The sequence below is a fragment of the Lygodium microphyllum genome, chromosome 30 (genome assembly GCF_053477565.2).
Source record: "Lygodium microphyllum isolate KBCC chromosome 30, Lygodium_microphyllum_v1.1.10, whole genome shotgun sequence".
NCBI classification, from domain to species: domain Eukaryota; kingdom Viridiplantae; phylum Streptophyta; class Polypodiopsida; order Schizaeales; family Lygodiaceae; genus Lygodium; species Lygodium microphyllum.
This window is the reverse complement of record NC_141164.1, coordinates 100454623-100476607: the sequence shown is the minus strand read 5'-3', so window position 1 is coordinate 100476607 and position 21985 is coordinate 100454623. Positions and strand designations below refer to the sequence as shown.

The following is a 21985-nucleotide window of genomic DNA, read 5'->3' as shown; positions in this document are numbered from 1 at the left end:
AATCGCAAGTCTGCCACGAGTGATCTTCCATGCAAAGTCTCCAAAACATACATAATATCCTGCATCATCAAGCTGTCCAGTTGACATGAGACTGCGTGTCAAAGCAGGTACATGACATACATCCTGCATAACAAAACTACTGCCAGAAGGAAACTACATCCTAACATCACCAATGCCCACAATATCAAGAGAGCTGTCATCATCCAAGTGCACAAAACCTGAAATAGTATGGCATGAATGAAACCACCCTCGGCAAGGTGTCACATGAAAGGACGCATTTGAGTCCAAGAGCCAACATTGTGCATACATAGACTGTATCTTTGTCATCTGCGAAGCACTAGAAGAAGCTGCTAGGATATAATCATCATCATCAACATTCTCACGCTGCATAACATTGATCTCTTCAATTTTAACACTGGACTTTGCAGGTACTATGCTGCGATCAGAAGACTTATCCTGCACTTTGTCTTTCCCCTTATCTTTGCGCCTTTCATTGCGCAATTCATGGCATTGTGGCCTAATATGGCCCTTTTTCCCACAATGGTGACAAGTAACATCTGCATTCCTGCCACGAGATTTACTACGTGACTTTCCACGAGACTTGGACCGAGATTTCTGAGAATCCTGTCCACGGCTACTACCACTGCCATGCTTTCCATATCCATCATTCCTGCCTCTAACTGTCATAGCATGAGACACACGAGAGGCATCCAAATTCTTACGGTTAACCTCTTCATGCAGAAGAGCACTCTCAACATCAGATAATTTCAAGGTAGCAATAGAGACACATAATGCAGTGTGGAATACATCCCATGACTCATTAAGAGTACCAAGCAAGAAAAGAGGAGTGTCATCCTCTGCAAAAGTGATGTCCTGCGAAGTCAAGTTCTTGAGTATAGTATGGAACTGGCTCAAGTGAGCAGACATAGTCACATTCTCCTTCATGCGTAGATCCATAAGCTGCTTCAGCCAATACATCTGACTCGCTGGACTTTTCTTGTCATAGAGATTTTTGATCTTTTCCCACAACTGCCATGCACTCTGTTCTTCCTCAAGGACATTATAGTAAACATGTTCCGTGAGAGATAATACAATAATGGACTTGCATAACTCATCAAGCTCAAGCCATTCCTCATCTGGCATAGTTGCAGGCGGATACCCACTTAACCTCAAAGGTTTGATTTGCGATTTCTGCACTAACACCTGCCAAATCTGGCTCTTCCAATAAGAGTAATTTGTACCATTAAGCTTAGTGATGTTGAAAATAGCATGATCAATGGATGAACTCGCCATAACGCAGGCTGGAAGACTGTAGACAGTTTAAAATTGCTTGTTGTTTACTGCAGAAAATGACAAAAAATCACCAAAATCGAGGGAAAATGGCGAGGAAAGTGGAACCAAAGCTGCTACCCACCACTAGTGAAAGTACATCATTTCAGATTGTTTCAGCATGAAAAATCCATATCAGTCCATACATATATGCTTGTTGTAATAAATTTCAGATTTCAGTAAGAGAGAGCTAACAGTGTGAAAATCGGATCCCAAGGCAATCAGATATTTTACCAAGACCAAAGCCGACATCATGCGGGCATAGCATAAGTATATGACGGTCAATAAGCATGAATCCAACACCCAACTATGTCATACAAACATCTGCCAGTGAGTAGGCACACCCCCCAAGCAACGGGGCAAAGTGTTCCTGCCACTACCAAAACTTGACACAAGTAGGTGTCAGTTTACAAAGATATGGATCCAAAATTGAGACTTAGCTCATAAGCACACAGTGAACCAAGACATATGATGTATCATCCCAAAAGGTAAGAAGTCCCAAAGTCTCAAGTGTTTGTAACTGCTCAATAGCATGTAATGGCTCAATGCATAAAAGTACCACCTGCTTAATGTCTGATAAGCATTCAAGAATGCTCCCACTGGCACAAAAGCCGTATGTACGAGCTCAAGAGCTCAAGCCAATGCAAGACACAATGCCAATGACATAAGTCCAAGACAATACATCAATAGTACATCCCAAACATGCAGACGGTAGAGCATCCGTATGTAGCATCCATAAGCATATAAGACATCAAGTACATCCCAAGATACAACTCTAGCAAGCCAAATAAATAGCTCAAGCGCGAGAATCCAAGGTCACCGAGCTCCAGTAACAATAGGCTCCAAACAATGTAACTATTATTCAAGTCACATAGGAGTTTTTAAAAACCTCTTAAAATTAAAATAAAAGAAATCGTAACTCAATTGAATGGCAATGGGGGGGTCCAAAAAAGGAAAAAAGACAGACCATAAGCCTTTTTTAAAGAAGCATCGGCCAAATGCTCACATATATGTACTATAATAAGCAATGGTTTTCTCTAGGGTCACTCCTGCCAGGATGTTTCTCACAAAACCCCCTTATTTCACATGAAAATCGAAAACTCTCATGAGGCGTCGGGTGGTTTCCAGTTTTCTACAAAAACCTCTCAAAATCGTCCGCCCCCTTTAAAAACCCTCTCCAGAATAGTTCCATGGATTTCGAGGATTCTGGGCGGAGGGATTGAGGCGGCGCTGGAAGCCTTCTCTAAGGAACATCAAAGCGCACCGAGGAGCCGTTAACACGGCCACGGAGGAGTTACCAACAAGGCCACAGGTTTGGCGTTTCATGGCACTGGGATCACTGCCATGAGCAGCCGCGGAGCTACATCTTGTGAAGCCCTCAGCTTCTTCTCCTCCTCCTCCTCCTCCTCTTGATTGTAAACTCGTGACACCCTCCTTGACTGATTAGGTACGTAGTGATGAGGAGGACGCAGCTGGCGCCGCCGCATGCGCTCCTGGTTCCATACCCCTCGCAAGGCCACATCACGCCTCTCATGGAGCTCGGGAGGAAGCTGTCCGCCATGGGGGTCACCGTAACCCTCGTCACCTTCCACAGGTTCGTCCAGAGAATCCTGAACGCCAGAGCAGCAGCTGCAGCCGCCACGGACGGCCGGATGAATGGACACGCGGCGCGCGATCGCGATGCCCACGTTCGCCTGGCGGGCGTCCCGGACGGCCTGCCGCCCGATGCAGAGCGCGACGGGCTGCATATGGCCATTAGCACGCGCATGGAAGGAGAGATCGTGCAGCTCATTCACGCGCTCGCGTCCCCCTCCTGCGACTGTGATGATGATGCTGGTGAAGGAGCGGTTCCGCCCATCACCTGCCTCGTCGGCGACTTCTTCCTGTCCTGGATGCCCCGCCTCGCCCAGCGCGTCAACCTCCCCGAAGTTGTGTTCTGGCCCCAGACTGCCTCCGCTTACGCCATGTTCACCCTTGTCGATCTCATCGCCTCCAGCCACGGCTACAACCCCTACCACAACTATGACACTGAAATTCCTGGTATTCATGCAATCCTCACTCAATCACTAATTTCTCACTGGCAGTACAGTGCTGCTGATCGAACTATCCTGAGGCGTAGTAGTGCATAGCACGATCTCATTTTGGCTGGCTATTTTGTACTGCCACAGTCGATTTCTAGCTTAGATTTCTAGTATTGTATAGTAAGATCTCATCGTACTGTCACTGGACTCATAATATCATGTGGACGCAGATGTTCCCTTTTAGCTCAGGTTGCTTCTTTGCACCTTATCCAGCTACTTTTTGCCGGGCTGGCACGTAAGGTTTTCACATGGTACACCTCTGATACCGTGACGAATCGTTCAGCTTTCCGGTGCAATAATTCATGCACGGAACGGAAGCGACGTTTCAACTTTCCATGATACATATTCCTGCACCTTACACCTTCCATCTCGAGCTCCAACACCATTCACGAAAAACACTGGCCTTGTCTAGCTTGCTTTTTCTTACACTCGGCCTGTCGCCAATTGTCACGAAAGCAGTTCCATCGTTCATGCTCTTCCTGTGACACAATCAATGATGCCCGCTTTCTGTGCACTTTGTGAACAAGCATTCCACATTTGCATTTGTAATCAGATGTGCAGTCTAATTGCAAAAACCAGAGCCACGACCTCATCAGGCGGTAGGCCAACACCTTGCATGAAGACGGCGAGGCAGTTTTGACATTGCTGTACTAATCGCTACAGAAGCACTGTTAATCTCAAGGAGCTGAATTACAGTAAGGTATACATGTCCGTGTGGGGCAATTTGCTGCACCATGATGAGGGTATGCAGGGCTGGAGGAAATGAGTGTCTTGTTTGCCAATTTAAGTAAAGAACACCTTACAATGGTCTTGTAGTAAACAATTCTAAATAAACTTTTGACAAACAACTCTACATAATCTTATCAATGTTTGCACACTTTTCTTCAATAACAAAGGTTTTGATGTAACGGAGAGATGAGCTGACTCACTGCCTGTTGTGATCTCTCTCTGATTACATCTGTACGTAGCCATCAACTCATATGGACCAAGAGATGAGACAGTGGCGTGCATAACCTGCCTACCGGGCATGCCACCCGTGCATCCAGCAGATCTTCCGTTCCAGCATCCAGTAGGCAAGGGAGCTGTGGGCTGGATAAAAGGGGTGATCGATATACGCATGTCTAGCATGGATGGAGCGCTGGCGCTGCTGGCGAACTCCTTCGAGGAGCTTGAGCCGCATCACCATCAGCTCTCGGAAGTCACCGTAGCACGCGGCGCCAAGCGCCTCTCCTTAATAGGCCCCTTGATCCCCTCCTCCCCCGATCATCCTCTCATTAACTCGAGCTTGCTGGAAGAAGATCTGGATTGCATCAAATGGCTTGATGCTCACCCTCCCTCCTCAGTTGTCTATGTGTCCTTTGGAAGCCTGTCGAGGTACTCCAGCGAGCAGTTTCACGAAGTTGCGCTCGGACTCGCTGCCTCTCAGCAAAGGTTCCTCTGGGTGATCAGAAAAGACAGCCTGCTTGAGAAGGCAGATCCTATTAGTACTGCCTTGCCCCGAGGATTTCTAGAGGAGATTCAAGGGAGGGGCAAAATCATACATTGGGCTCCTCAGTCCCGCGTTCTTGCGCACCCGTCTGTAGGCGGGTTCTTCTCTCACTGCGGCTGGAACTCTGTTTTGGAAGGCTTGTGCCATGGCGTGCCCATCCTGGGCTGGCCTTACATGAACGATCAATTCTCCAATTGCTGGCTAGTGTCTCAAGTGTGGAAAACTGGCCTCAAATTGGCTGTAAATGAGAAGAACAAAGCTGGAAAAGAAGAGGTGGAGAGAGCTGTGAAGCTGCTTATGAGTAGAGGGGAGGATGCAGAGAGTATGAGAGCCCGGGCAAAGGAGCTTCGGGACTCAACACGCAAGGCTATCACGGAAGATGATGGTAGCTCTCACCGAAATTTGCAGCAGTTTGTGAAAGAGTTCTTGTTGTGTTGAGATTATTAATGCAATGATCGCCGCTTTTATTTGCGGGCTCAGACCTTAATCGACAGATTTCTCACCAAAAACGATTAAAATTTCTGCCTCTTGATTTGTGTGTAAGCTCCGCGCAAAGACTATGAGGGAATCAAAACGATGCTGTCAGAGTAGAGGTGAGTGGAGCCTGTGTCATAGGAGAACGATAGCTACCTGCACAGAGAGAGAGAGAGAGAGAGAGAGAGAGAGGGAGAGAGAGAGATGGCAGCTGCCCAGATCTGTGAGGGAAGGACGAGGACCGTAGATAGTCGTATGCAAAGCGAACAAACAAGGAGATTAACGAAAAGGGAAGGTTTAGGAGTACATTAGCAGGGGTATAGAATAAGGAATCACATATCATCGCAAAACGTAGCCAGTAATGGGATGATGCCACCTAGAACAGTGCTATTTAATGCATATTCTTACGCATTCCTGCAACAGCCCGTGCAGCCAAAGGGAACCCTGCTCTGCTACAGTCTACTATCTTCTCTTTACCAAATCAGTAAGAATTAGGAACGCTACTAAAGCCTTATTTAAGCCTACAACAGACAGATACTGTTGGAATTATAACTAGCTCAAAAAACACAAAATTTATTACTTATTAGAATCCAAAGGTCTGATTAAATCTGTATATGATCATTCCATACGAATCAATCGTCATTCAGTGTGTGTGCTTGCAACTTCAACCCTCTAATGAGGACGCCTTCTTTGCTTTTTTGGCAAGCAATTTTCATGATACCCTTCCTAGTTCTGCATGGATCGAGGACATGGGCAACATGTCATCTCACATCTCGATTTGATTGGTTGTAGGGTTATAAAATCCTTCCTCGACCGTTTTAGATTCAATTTGGCAACAGTAGTGTTCAATGAGCTACTGGGGTTGGCACCGCACAAATTGAGTTGATTAACAGTAATCTTGTCTCCATCGATGGCATCTATTATTAGCCTAACTTAGTCAAATATTTAATCTGAATCAATAAACTTACTAGCCACTCAACTTTCACCAAATTTCACCAAGATTATTGTCTCATTAAACATTGTTACACTCTGGTTGTTTTTATGTGGTGAAGTGCTCTTGTCATGGCCGCCTTTATATTCTAGGCTAAACAAGAGTGCCTACTCATGACACTCCTATGGCATTATCGGATTGGCCATTTGAATCATACCCCATGTTACATATCTTTAGGAATCCTCTTGCTCATTGTTTTCTTTAATCCAAACTACTTTTGTGTGAAGGATGCCTTAAATTTGGCAAACTTGCTAGTTCCCTTTTTGCCAAACATGTGTCCCATACTGTAGGGCCCCTCCAATTGATCCACACATACTTATGTGGCAATACTGTAGGGCCCCTCCAATTGATCCCCACATACTTATGTGACACAATGCCCACACCCTCTTTGACGCAACCACCTATCTTATACAAAATAGAGTCTATTCTAAAATCATCAATTCTTTCCCATTGACTCGATGGTTTGATCGTCTCCTTGACTACACTTCCTTTCATGTGTTTAGCTCACCAGGATAAAAGGGCTACCGCCTTTATGATCCTAACACCTAAAATTGTTTTTCTTTATCTATCATGTCATATTTGATGAAGACTCACTTATCTCTGCTCTTGCTAATAACCATGACCACTCACCTGCTGTTGTCACATTTATCAGTCAATTCCATTGATGATCTTCCTACCAAAAAGGCATCTCCCACTATAAGTTGGTAAGCTCCTCTTCATCTTGTGATTGTGCCACCTATCCTGCAAAGCACTACTTGCTCCACTCGTTTCACCACCCCTTTCTCTCCTTCCTATGTCAATTCCTATCCATTCACTAGCAACCCCACAACCTGATTTGAGGACCACACGAAAACTTGGTCGCTCTACACGGCCTACTTCAAAATGGCCTTCTCCTTATCCCACGAGGTTCATACGCCTCGATTATTGGCGCATTATAAAGCCACTTCCTGCCTCATCAGTATTTTGGATTCTTCCTCCTCTCCTTGATTGCTCCATCCCCTGATTTCATGGACAATCCAAGTCTTGCCTCAACGATTAGTCCATCCTCCCCTTCCCTTTCGTCTCCAACTAGAGAACATTCCCTAAGTGATCTGTATTCTGCTGTTGGCGTAATTAATAAAAAATAATCTTTAAAAAATTAAATAGGCAATCGACACTATGAAACGATACGATGTAACGGTGCGATTCAAGAGCACCGCCTATGTAACAACAGAACAATAATTAAAAAATATATTCAGATCTGTGCACTTGTGATCGTCTTCATCAGAGTCTGTTCTGTTCTGTTTTGAAATTAATTACCTGTATTAAGCGCTCACATGGTATCAATCTAGAGCGCTCCTTTCTAAGGCCCACACGTACCCGCTGAAGACTGCTGTGTGCTGTTGCTGACGAGTTGATCCGGACTGCTCATCAGACATGGCCGCTGCATCTTCCTCCTCTTACACTAAGTATTATCAGATTGAGAAATTGAATGGTTCTAACTATCTCCCTTGGAGTCTCAGGTTACAAATGATTCTTGAGAAAGCAGGACATCTTGGCGTAGTCGACGGTTCTGAACCGAACCCAGCCACCACTGCTGTACCTGCAGGACAAGCTGCTGCTGCCCAGGCCGACATTGATGCTTGGAAGAAAAAGGATTTAGAAGCCCGGACAGAAATCATAATCCATCTTGGGGATAAACAACTGCAATTGGTTCGCCAATCCAAGACAGCCCATGAAATATGGGACATCTTGAAGCAGCAATATCAACGGACAAATGTGGTTTCACGTGTTCTGTTACATAAGCAATTAAATGACTTAACCATGAAGTCCTTCAAATCTACTGATGCTTTTCTTGATGCTTGGCAGAAGGCATCTGATGATGTGCTGATCGCAGGTCTCACGCTTCCTGAGGAGATTCAAGTTACCACTCTCCTTGCTGCTTTACCTGAGGAGTGGCAGTCTTTTATTACCACCCACTCCAATAATGCAGCCTTAACTGTGGCCGAACTTGTTGCCCTTATACGCCAAGAGGACCAATTACGGGCACGATCTAATCCTACTGTCACTTCCCCTCTTCAAACTTCTATGGCCATGGCTGCCGGGGGATCACGTTTTCCTAATAGGTCGAGGCAGCGACCTCATGTTCGTGCTAGTCGATCCATGAACAGGCCACTACCTCGTATGGGTAATGCAAGGACATTCAGTGCCTCATCTCGCAATGTGCGAATCAATCCCAACTATAGGGGGAACAACTACAATCCCTCGTACAACCCTGCCTTATTCTGTACCTTCTGTCGGCGCAGAGGTCATGAGGAGCATGAATGCCGCACCAAACAACGGTCTCGTGGCAACCATACTCGGTCACGTAATCAGGCCAACATAACTGAGTTGGATGACTCCAACATTGATGATGATATCTCGACTCTCCGTTTGTTTATGGCTGCTGGACACACACTACCAAATGATCACACTTGGTATCTTGACACAGGAGCTACCCATAACATGACCGGTGATAGCTCTTGGCTACATGACTACAAGCCACTTCAACTTTCCATGGAGGTCCGTCTTGGAGATGACGGTGCTTATACGGCTGAGGGAACGGGTACTGTTTACCTTAAGCTCCCAACAGGAGATGTTACAAAAATAACGGGGGTCTATTACATCCCTGGCCTAGCCAAGAACTTGTTGTCTGTTAGTGCGGTCACTCAAAGTGGAACTTCTATCGAGTTCTTTCACAAGTATTGCATCATCAAAGCCTCAATACCCAATCACACCCCTGTCAGGCTGATCTGCCCACAAAAGGGTCGTCTCTACCCACTTGGCATAGGTGCAATGCCCTCTGTTATGCATTCCAATTCAGCCATCTCCCAGGCTGATGCTAACACAGAAACACTTCGCTGGCATTATCGGCTTGGACACCCCCATGTCCGCGCCATGAAGACTTTGCAGATGTATAAAATGGTCAAGGGCATGACTCTACCTCTGTCCAACATAGACCTTTGTGAAGCTTGCATATTTGGCAAGATGACTCGCACAAAGTTTCCTCGTTCCCGAACAAAGATGACAAAAGTGCTGGAACTTGTTCATTCTGATGTCTTCGGACCTTTACCTGTGCCTTCCTTGACTGGTCATAAGTATGTCGTATTATTCTTAGATGACTACTCTAAGTATGCCATAATCTACTTCATGAAGCACAAATCTGAGGTGTTTCAACACTTCAAGCACTATCACACCTTTGTTGAGCGGCATACAACACATCGTCTACAAACCCTTAGATCTGACAACGGTGGAGAGTATGTTTCCCACGAATTTCGAGACTATTGCCTTGATCTGGGGATAGTTCATCAGTTCAGCGTTCCTTATACACCACAACAAAATGGTCTAGCTGAGCGCAAATGGGGTACACTGTTCAATGCATCTCGATCTATGCTGCAAGTTGCTGGTCTTTCTCAATCCTTCTGGGAAGAAGCTACTGCAACTGCTTGCTACTTGCAGAATCGACTCCCCTCTAAAACTTTACCAAATGTCACTCCTTATCAGAGATGGACTAATGAGAAACCAGATTTGACTAATGTGCGCATATTCGGAACTCCTTGTTATTCACTCATTCCAGCTGAAGCTCGCACTAAACTTGATCCCCGTGCTGAGCGCTGCATTCTTATGGGCTATGGGGAGCGTTTTGGTGTTAAAGCATACCGTCTGTACAACCCCACGACCTTCAAGTTCCTTTTTTCTCGGGATGTTCTGTTTAATGAAGATGCTCTCTTATCTGCTCCTTTTACATCTACCTCCTTAGACCTTAGTTGCTATGACAATGATTCACATGCCTCTTCATCTCCGGGTAGACCTCCTCTACATGGCTGCCTTGATGCTGCTGCTGACACTTCATACACTTCCAGCTTTGAGGACTACTCCTTACCCAACTTCCCTCCACCTCCTCTTGCTCCTGCACCTCCATCACCACCCATAGCTCAATCCCCGGGAGTCACTATTGCAGGTATTTCTACTCCAGCTCGCGACTTTGTGTTTCAGGCCAGTCGCCCTACTTCTACTCAGTCTCGTCGTCGTCTACATCACATTTCCTCTCCTGATGTGGGGATAACTCATATCTCCTACCCGAGCTCTCAAAGACGAATCACTGCTGATTCTCGCAGTCGTCGTCGTCGAGTTCCCTCTGATAACTTCAACTCCTCCATTTCAGCTGATCAAACTCTCCCTTCCGCCCATGAAACTGCCCCAACTGCCTCTGATGCTTCTACATCGCGACAAGCTGAGAGTGCAGTCGCGTCTCAGATGGAAAGAACTCCACGCTTTCGTTCACTTTCAGAGATTTTGGATGACACAGCACCAGCAAATGCATTGTCTGCTGCCGCCCACCAGCATGCTTCATCTCCTATGAATATGGAGCCCTCTTTGCTGTTGGATGATACTTCCATCTCTGTTACAGAAGCACTTGCTTCCCCTGAGGCATCTCTTTGGAATGCAGCCATGGAGAGTGAAATGCAATCTCTTAAGAAAAATAACACATGGGTTCTTGTACCTCGCCCATCAAATAGGTCTATTGTGTCTTGTCGCTGGCTTTTACGCAAGAAGTATAATGCTGATGGCTCTGTTCAACGGCATAAAGCTCGTCTTGTAGCTCGAGGATTCTCTCAAGCACCTGGAATTGACTTCCATGAGACATTCTCTCCTACACTCGGTTTGTCCACATTCCGTATTCTCATGGCACTTGCTGCCCAGTTTGATATGGAGCTTCATCAGATGGATGTTGAGACCGCCTTCCTTAATGGTTTTCTTGATGAAGATATATATATGTCCCAACCTCCACACTTTGTTGATCCTCAACACCCTGATTATGTTTGTCATTTACAACGAGCTCTCTATGGTTTGAAGCAGTCTCCACGACAATGGAATGCTCGTTTTCACAGATTTATGCAACGGGCTGGCTTCAATCGTTGTATTACTGATGTCTCCGTCGATACTCGTCAAGGGAAAGATGGCTTGCTCATTCTTGCTTTGTATGTGGATGATATTGTCCTCATGGCTCCTTCTTTATCCGCCATCAATCATATCAAGCAAGAGCTCTCTGAAGAATTCAGCATGACCGATGGGGGGGAAATTTCTTATATTCTCGGCATCCGAATTCTACGACAAAGGCCATACTCATTAACTCTTGAGCAATCCCGATTTGCTGACACTATTTTGGCAAAGTTTGATGTGCCAGACTCATCATCTATTCACACACCTCTTCCTATACGGATTCGAGATCTCTACATATATTCAAAGTCTGGTCCAGCCAATTGGATACACACAAAAGAAACTAGATTATATAGAAGTATTCTTGGGAGTATAAGATATCTTGTATCTTGTACCCGACCAGATTTAAGTTTTGCAGCTGGGATCTTGTCTCGATTTATGCACGATCCAAAGTCGATTCATCATCAATATGCAAAGAGGCTACTTCACTACATTGAAAGAACCAAGTCCATGAGAATTGTATACCATACTAATGGACATAGAACTCTCTCAGTCCAAGGGTTTACTGATGCTGATTGGGCTTCAGATCTTCTAACTCGTTGCTCTACAGGAGGATATGTGTTTACATTAGCCGGTGGTCCTATTTCTTGGAGAAGTAAACATCAATCAACCATAGCTTCCTCATCATGTGAAGCTGAGTATAAAGCTGCGTCTGATGCTGCTAAAGAAGCTATTTGGATCGGTAACTTCTTAAAAGAATTAAATCTACAAGTACAATTACCTCATATTATTTACTGTGATAGCATGGCAGCCATTGACGCATCAAGGAAACCAAAGCAATCTGAAAAGCTGAAGCATCTGGACATACAAGATCACTTTGTTCGTCAGAAAGTCGAAGAAGAAATCATTAGTCTGACTTATGTCAACACCAATAATAATGCTGCAGATTTTCTCACAAAAAGTTTGCAGATGGACAAGCATTACAACTGTTGCTCTATGATCGGATTGGAGATCTAACAATTTTTTATTATGGGGGGGTGTTGGCGTAATTAATAAAAAATAATCTTTAAAAAATTAAATAGGCAATCGACACTATGAAACGATACGATGTAACGGTGCGATTCAAGAGCACCGCCTATGTAACAACAGAACAATAATAAAAAAATATATTCAGATCTGTGCACTTGTGATCGTCTTCATCAGAGTCTGTTCTGTTCTGTTTTGAAATTAATTACCTGTATTAAGCGCTCACATCTGCAACATCTCGTCTTGATAATTTCCTCTTTGAATAGCTCTATCAGCTTGAGTACACCTACTCCACCTTAGCAATTAGTGCTCCTGTTTTATATCTGGATGATGATCCTCTCACGGTAGCTATTGCCCTCAGTAGACCTGATGTAGCTGAATGGTGCCTTGCCATAGAGGCCAGGCTCAATTCGTCAAGGTCCAATCATACTTGGACATTATTCCCCCTCTCTTCTGATCACAAACCTATTTCTTGTAAATGGGTTTTGCGCAAAAAATATAATCTTGATGGATCTATTGCGCAATACAAATTGTGCCTTGTTGCATGAGGCTTTGGCGAGATCACTCTTTAGGCATACTTGTAGTTCATCAATCTAGATATGTCACCAAAATTTTATCTCAATTTGGCATGATGAATCTTAAACCTTGCGGTACTCCTCTTTCCCTCACTTCCAAACTATCCTATGCAAGCTCCCCTAGTAAGACCCATGATCAATCATACATGCAACAATTTCCATACAACTAGCTTTTAGGCAAACTCCACTTCCTTCTCGCTGGAACTCGTTTGGGTCTACGCCATAGTGCCAATTTCCTCTTGCACTTTATGTGTAACCTTGCCATGATGCATTGGAAATCTCTTTAGAGGGGTGGTTTGCTACTTGAGATACATATCTAATTATGGTTTGACATATTATCACTCTCAATTTGATTGACCCTTAATTGCTTTGGTTGGTTGGTCTCATTCAGATTTTTTTTTGGAGGGGGGGATAAATTCTTCATGCTCTACTAATAGTTTCACATTTGTGATTGCAAGTGTAGTTGTGATTTGGCAATCTACGAAACAAGTAATTGTGACATTATCTTCTACCGAAGCTAAGTTTGTTGTAGTGGCATTAACACTAAAGAAGGTCAATGGATTAAGATCTTAATAGCAGAGCTTAAACTTCTATCTAAACCAACCTTGAAGATATTTTGCAACAACATGTCATGTATCTACCTCACAAAGAACCCACAACATTTAGATAAGACAAAGCACGTTGATGTGAAGCACCATTTCATTCAAGAATCAATTGAAGAGAAGAAGCTAGAGCTACAACACACACCAAGCGGCAAACATGTGTGCTGATTTTTTGAATGGGGGCCTATTGGAATTAAAACTAACTCAAATAAACAAAAAAATATATTATTTTATTAAAATCAAAAGGTCATGACCAATTAGTTAAATGGTCATGACACACTCTGTATATGATAATTCTATGCAAATAAATCATCATTCAATTGAGAGCACATAATTGTATTTCACTACAACAAAAAGGCCTCATAGACACACATTTAGACACGATTTTTGAATATAGAGAAATTCTTACGGGCGCGTCTATCCGCCCGTTTATTTGCACGTCTACCATTTCGCGTCTATAATCGCATGTATCAACGAATTTACACGCACAAATAGACGTGCAATAGACACACATATACACACGCATATAGACACGCTGGTAGACGCGCTTTTACAAGCACTTGTAGACGCGAACGAAAAACAAAAATATCATTAAAAAAAAAAGATATTTAATTTCTTTTTTAAATTTGAATTATGAAGCGCGTGTAGTTTGCATTATAGACGCGCGTATAAACACGAATTATCTGCAATTTAGACGCACAGATAGACGCGCAAAACAAAACTGGAAAAACAAAAAACCAGAGAGCCTCTGGTTTTTTTTTTTCCCCCTCCCATACATCAGATTGTGCATTTGGGAAAAAGACAATGTATCTTACGGGCACGAGAATTGAAAATAAAAGTCCATGTATTCATTATATATCAAAAGCATTTATAAGGGAAGTTTAAGTGCTTGCGACCTAAAGCGTGGCCGCAAGCAGTAGGCTCAAAGAGATATCATACATATACAAGAAAAGAAGGCCTCATGAGGAGGTATGGTGCTCCTCTATGAATCTGAAGAGGAAACATCTTCGCTAGTACCACCATGGCTACTAGCGTCGCTATCCTCCTCCTCACTATGCTCCACATCTGGGTTCGCCTACACACACAAAAGATCAGGGTTGCTTACATAGACAAGGTGGAGAAAAAGTTATAATTAGCTATACTTTTAATAGGAAAGTAAGAAAAACATACCTCCTCTGGCTGTCGAATCCTCATGGCCCGGTTGTATTGGTCCTCAGTGATGAGACCCTCCTCATAGAAGTGAAGCCATATCGCTGCGCAGTTATGGCCTCGATGGTAACCTACCTCTCTAGGAGTAGGTGTCCTACCAACGATGGTAGTCTGCAAAACATTTAGATATATACAAACAATTATGAGTCACAATATATTAGAATAAAATATATAAAGAATTGAAAGAAATATAAATTAAAAAAAACTAGAAATCAAAATATACTTACAAACTCTGCCTCCCATGACTCTCTGCCGCCCGATCCGTAATGCGACGATCCCATTGTTTCCATTTGGATCCGTCGCGCCTCTGCGTGCTGGCAACTCTTCACTTTCTCTGCTTCTTTCTTCTTGGCTTTCTTCCACTCTATGCGGTGGCACATAGGTGGTTGGTTATAGGCTCCACACCCCTCCTCCAGCCTCCGCAGTGAGTCCCTGGCCCATGTCATGAGGTGGGATCTTTTGTTGTGAAGCATATCCCTCACTTTTGTACGTCCCCAATCATCCAAGAATCGCTGACCCTCAGGATTTGGGTACCTCCTATGAACTGCCCTCAACACCTCCTGCCACAAGCCGCTTTTCTGATTTTTGAAGGCAATGAAACAATCTTTATACATCGCATGCACGACGCTCCTCATGTATGCCATTACATCCCTTCCCTCATCATCATGAAAGATGCCACCAGTATCTGTAACTCTATAGTACTGGCATACAACCTCCTCTACGTGATCTACTGGTGAGGGTGATCGCTCGCCACCTCCTAGGCAACCCCCACACAAGCCTCGTCCTCCCCCTCGACTCTCTCTCCTCCCTCTCTGTCCACTACCCTCTGCCTCGCTGGACGCACGAGCTTCTGCAGATGCACGTGCTTCTGTAGATGCTTGTGCTTCAGTCGATGCACGTGGAGCACGTGGAGTACCTGCATATGGAGTACCTGCATGTGAAGTCTGGGAAGTAGTGCCAGGCAAAGACATCAGAGGCGTCCCACACATGACACTGAACACCTCGTCCGCTGTGGGAGAGCGGCCAAGGTGTCTGGTCATCTCTCCCATGAAGTCTTCCCTACTAGAAAAACCTCCAAAAAATGCATTGACCCCCTGCCAAAGGAGGCCAATGTATCATTCATGCGATCCACATCCGGGTCATTGCTAGATGAACCAGGATACGACATCTGCAAAAAAAACACAGGAAAAAGAGAAATTTATTTGCATACAAAAAATCATATATTACCTACATTTTCAAAGAGCTTTCTTTAGACATTGAGCATAAAACTTAAGTGCTAATGCTTCTCATAAACAAGAAAACTGATAAACACAAACATGGGATTGGTCACATTAATCATTGCAAAAATATATTGTTTACTATCAAAATTAGGAGACCTGGCGCGTGTATCCCCACGTCTAAATTGCAGGTTAGACGCGCCCTCAGACGCGCTCCAGAGTGAACCTTTTGTCCAGCATGTCTATCTGCGCATCTAAGATGCAGCACAAACGCGCTGTCAGACGCACATTCCAGGTCAATGCATGTGTATAATCGCGTGTAGACTGCAGGTCAACCTTCTGTGCAGCGCGTGTATCATCGCGTGTACAGTGTAGAGCACACGCGCTAGCACACACGCACTAAGGCGCGCCCTCAGGCGCTATGAGAGGAAACATTTTTCGCGTCTATATCTGCATCTACACTGAGATGTAGACGCGCTATCAGACGCACTCGGTCGACTGATTTTAGGCCGACGACCACCATTGATGATTTACAAAATGCAATACATAATAGAATCACAAATCCTAAATACACAGACAGAGTAGAGAGAGGAAGAGAGAAACAAAGAGAGAGAGAGAGAGAGAGAGATTGCAATGTCACACCTCAGCTTGTATGGAGAATGGGACCGAGAAAAATCACCGGTATTCATTGTTTTTTTTTTACCACTAAGATTGCATGTCTATGTTACAGGAATTATATATCAACGTACATGAAACTCCCTTTTGTGGTTGAGCAGGATGCAGTGCCACATCCTCAGATGCTCCCTCTCGGGCGTCGAGAGGCTGCAAAACGTCGATCCACTATATGTAGCATCATCTACTCCGTTGTATGAAGGTTGTACATACTCCGTTCTTCGTGCGTCCCTCGAGATACTTAACCTGCAAACAATTTATGGATAGAGTAATGTCAGTTTGGATGTGTTATTGAAGTAGGTATCAATTCAGTTTGGCTTATGAATCATAATATTAATTATTCTACTTTGAAATCAGACAGAAATATATGTTGGTGGTTTTTTAACTCACTTTTAAAAATATATGTAGGTTATTATCACAAATGCTTCCAAAAGGAAACAAATTGCCAACTAAGAGAGAGCAAGCAAGACATTACTTGACATCTCTGGGAGGCCTCGATTATGTCAAGATCCATGCATGTGTCAATGATTGTGTCTTATTTCGTGGGATTCATGAGTTCGCACGAGAGTGTCCTGTTTGTGGCGAATCAAGATACGAAGTGGAGATGAAGTCAATGGATGTGCCTCGTAAGGTTTTGCGACATTTTTTGATTGTTCCATGTATAAAACTTATGTTCAAATGTAAGTCTATTGGAAAGCTCATGTCATGGCATGCTAGTCATCATTCAAGTGATGGAAAATGGAGGATCTCTGCGGACACACCGGCATGGCAACATATAGATAATTTGTGGCCCGTTTTTAAAGAAGAGCCAAGAAATTTGAGATTTGGTTTAGGTATGGATGGAATCAATCCATTTGGCATCAAAAGCACATCATACAGTGTATGGCCAGTGGTATTGGTGAACTATAATATTCCTCCATCCATGGTAATTAAAAAGGGACATGTAATGTTGTCCCTTCTGATTCCTGGAAAGCACAAGGTAAAAAACATGGACATTTACTTAGAGCCTTTGATTGAAGAGTTAGAAATGTTATGGGAAGGTATTGAGGTGCAAGATACAAGTGCATTTGCATCCTCTAGAGATTTCACATTGAAGGCCATGTTGTTGTGGACCATGCACGACTTTCCAGGATACGGAGAGTGTTCAGGTACATGTATATAACTCTATATTTGAAATTCAATACTTGAATCAATTGTATTTTATTAATTCACTTGTTTTTTCAGGTTTAACCACGTCAGGATATCATGCATGTCCTATTTGCGGTCCCTCTCTAGTTTTCTCTAGGCCGGCACATTTAAAGAAGGTTATCTACGACAATCATCATCGATTTCTTCCTATTGACCATCCCAAATATGTTCTTCCTACTAATGGAATGACTCCACAATCTCTAACCATTCGAGATTGGAAGGAGAGATGGATTAATGCCGACAGCCACCCTCCACTCGGCGTGAGTCGGTAAGAAGTGCATTTCTCTCGATTGACTTTAAAGTATTTAGCATGATGAATTGTTTACATAATATATTGTTTCTTTGTTAGGTTCTCTATATTTTTTTGTCTTCTGTACTAGACTGAACTCAAGATCAATCACCTGTTGGACCCCATGTACATATTCAAAAATGTTGTATCTACATTATGGGATCACTTGATAGGGGCTCGTGATTCAGTTAATGTAAGGGAGGATTTACGTAACATTGGTCACATGAGATGAGTCTGGCCACGCATTGGATCCAGAGGAAAGATTGAGCTACCTCATGCACCTTGGATGTTGTCAAAGAATGAGGAAAAAATAGTGAATGAACAAATATATAGCTTTCGAACACCCACAGGATGTATGAGATGTCTCAAGGGAGCCTTCATAAAGAAAAAGAAAAGAGGTGTGGAGCAACTATCTAGTTTGAAGTCCCACGATTGGCACAAAATGATTCAAGTAAGGGTATCTCTAACCATGAATATATTAATTAGTGGAGTAACTATGTGTAAACTTTGGGGTATGATGACTTTTTCCTCAACTAATCATTTGATCTATGAATATTGTTTACGTTCAGTTCGTACTTTCTACTAGCATATCCCATTGTGTATCCAAAGATGTACGTGATATCATTTACAAGATGGGAGAGCTTGTGAGGTGTGTATACATTGTATTTTTTCATTATATATCTTTGAATTTCTACACAAAAATAAACAAGCACATCATACATCTTGACAGATACGTGAGCTCGAATGAAATTGATCCAAACACATTGCAAGATGCTCGAGTATTATCTATTGAGGTGGTTTGTTTGGTGGAGGAAATTTTTCATCGATCCATTTTAACTACTCAATTACATTTACTCGTACATTTGATTGATGAGATCGTACTTTGTGGGGCAGTTCATGTAAGGTGGATGTTTTTTCTTAAGCGCTTCATGAAAACCTTGAAAGATTTTGTGAGGCAAAAAGCACGGCCTGAGGGAACCATGGCTGAGGGTTGGTTAGTGCAATCATCCCTTGTTTATATCTCTGAATATCTTGCTAAAGTGGATCCCTCTCAACCACGACTATGGAAAGATGATGAAGACTTGAGGATGACCTCTATAGTACCTCAAGGAAAAGGAATGAGTAAAGTGCTAACAAAGGAAGAACTTCGTAAGTTAAATAGTTTTTGTGTGCTCAATAGTGATGTAATGAGCAAATGGGTGACACTATATAATGAAGCAAGGACAAGAAGAAAAAGCGAAAGACAAGAATTTCGCACTAGATATGGACGTAATGTCTCATTTCCAGATCATCTAAATGCACTCCCACGTCATATTGATATAGATTGGTTATATGAGGAAATGGAGAGAATGGAAAAAGAGGAGAAAATTAATATATCTCAAGAAGAGTGGGAATACGCATGAGGTTGCTTATTAAAGGTTAGACATACTATCAATTAATTTGTTTCTATAAGTTTTATTTTATATAAATAATTGACATGTTTGATCTTTTATCTTTTACTACTAGTCCACATTATTCAATGCACTTTGGTGTGAGGGTAAACAGATTGTGGTGTCCTTGCTCACTTCGAGGATGCCAATGGTACCATGGAAGGTTATTGTGGCTTGATCCAAGATATTCTGAAGCTTGACTTCAGACGATTCTTTATATATGTACTGGATGGAAGTGGTTTAAAAAAGTGGTAACAAATGGTGAGCATTGCACAATCAGATGTCATCCAAGTGGTTTTGTAATCATTGACTCTACAAAATTTCACCAAAACAAGTATGACACATTAGTACTACCTCAACAATGCGAGCAGGTATATATGCAAAGGCTAATTTTTTTATATGTATACATGTGATACATATACACAATAGAATAAGTACTTAAGTTTTTTGCTTTTGTTTTTCAAATATAGGTTGTGTATCATCCAATGGTAAACAATAACTGATGGTGGTATGTCATCCCTATATCTAATCGTTCAAAACCAATATATGGTAATATTACCGACATGGAGATAGCAGATGACAATCCAACAATTAATGATGATGTGCATGATAACACCATAATGGATGATATGCGTGATATAGTACAAGATGAACCTCGCGAGGATGTTCAAGGAAACGGAGAAGAAGATAATAATGTGATTGTGGATGATATTGATGAAGTTATTGAGCAATATAGCAACACATCTGATAGTGGGATAGACTTATTTGTTTCGTTATCTCTCGGTAACATAGACCTAGAAGTAGATAGTTTAGCAAGGGCTGATCTCATTGAAGATGAGATGGATCATTCACTGTAACATACTTAATTTGCTTATTGATTCAATGTGTATTTCTAATTCTATGGTTTTTATCATGCGCACACGTGCATACTCAAGAATCGATAGTCAATTTTAAAGCTAAATTGAATTTTCCATAATAAAAAGGAAGTATCTTTTATCATCTTCAAGTACGTAGAGAAATTACGAGATACATATTGCAATGCTTGCTACTAATTGTAAGGTTTCTGTCGCTTGCCGCTAATTACTTATATTAGGCTTGTCAACTGGAGGAACTGCCATTCATTAGAGAGCAATGAAAAAGTAATTATTAACTCTATTTTTTTAATTCAATGATTCAATGTGTATTCTTAATTCTATGATTTTTATCATGCGCACACGTGCATGCTCAAGAATCAATTTCAAGTGGTTAAATAATTATTAACTTTGGTTTTTTAATTATGTGAATTGCTAATTTTAGGTGGTTAAATAATTGTGCGTCTGGTGGCGCGTCTATATTAGCGTCTATTTGCGCGGATATATAGACGCAAAATTCGTATCTATTTACACGTACGTTTACACGCACTTATAGACGCTGTGATAGTCGCGCCCGACTTTGCGCGTCTAACATGCGCGTCTATGCCTCGTTTCTGTTGTAGTGTTTTGACATGTGTTTTTGTGTTGAAAATGCAATCTACACTTGCTAGAGAAAACTAGCTCAGTATTAGTACAACGGCCATATGTTGAGACTAGGTTTGAATCCTAGAATGAAGGAAGATTTTCATAATTGGATAGACTATAGGTCATGCATCACCTTAATGTTTTGGGGGCTAGATGGCTAGTCCAATTATGAAAAACCACAGATTAAGCACATACTCGCATGAACAATACTAAGATAGTTCACCTCCGAAGAAGGGTGTTAGAAGACATTGTAGCCCCTATAGAGGACTATACTCACCTAAGAGGGTTTGTCATGATTCATCTCCTATAGCCTGCAATGATCAAAACCCTAACTGTGGGTCTCTGGCAGCCATAGCGAGGAGCTTCAAGCTTCATCCATTTTCAAAAATTTTCAATATTTGGTCATCAACAGTGATTTTAATCACTGAGTTAACTCTTTCAGAGTGAGTTATGAACATGAGAACTTCATTTTAGTGGTTTCTCTACTCGAAGGGTCATCATCAAGACTGACATTTGTCATCTCTAGCAACATGAGCTACAGACAAGTGCTTGTAAGCACTAAGTCACATTGCCTAATCATCACTGTTGCTAATACTTATATAATCCGAATGTTTTTCATCAGGAAAATAAAACAACTAAGTACCATGCATCAAGTTGTAAGGCTATATGTACAACTATAAACACATAGACCATCATACACTAGAAGTGTATTGCATATCTTGAGTGATTTCTTCTTTAGCATATTGGTCAATGAAATTAGAGGGATAAGTGTCATTGTACATTAGCAGGGCTATAGAATAAGGAATCACATATCATTGCAAAACGTAGCCAGTAATGGGATGATGCCACCTAGAACAGTGCTATTTAATGCATATTCTTACGCATTCCTGCAACAGCCCCCATGCAGCCAAAAGGAACCCTGCTCTGCTACAGTCTACTATCTTCTCTTTACCAAATC

General features: G+C 42.5%; 1 protein-coding gene across 1 annotated transcript; it reads left to right on the top strand.

Annotated features, from left to right (window-relative positions):
• The first annotated feature begins 2387 nt into the window (after positions 1 to 2387).
• LOC148010177 (linamarin synthase 2-like) lies at positions 2388 to 5390 on the top strand. The gene is made up of 2 exons (XM_087672969.1): positions 2388 to 3369; positions 4379 to 5390. Exons 1-2 carry the CDS (start codon positions 2787 to 2789, stop codon positions 5335 to 5337), a joined length of 1542 nt encoding a protein of 513 aa, XP_087529095.1. The 5' UTR covers positions 2388 to 2786; the 3' UTR covers positions 5338 to 5390.
• Positions 5391 to 21985: the final 16595 nt, after the last annotated feature.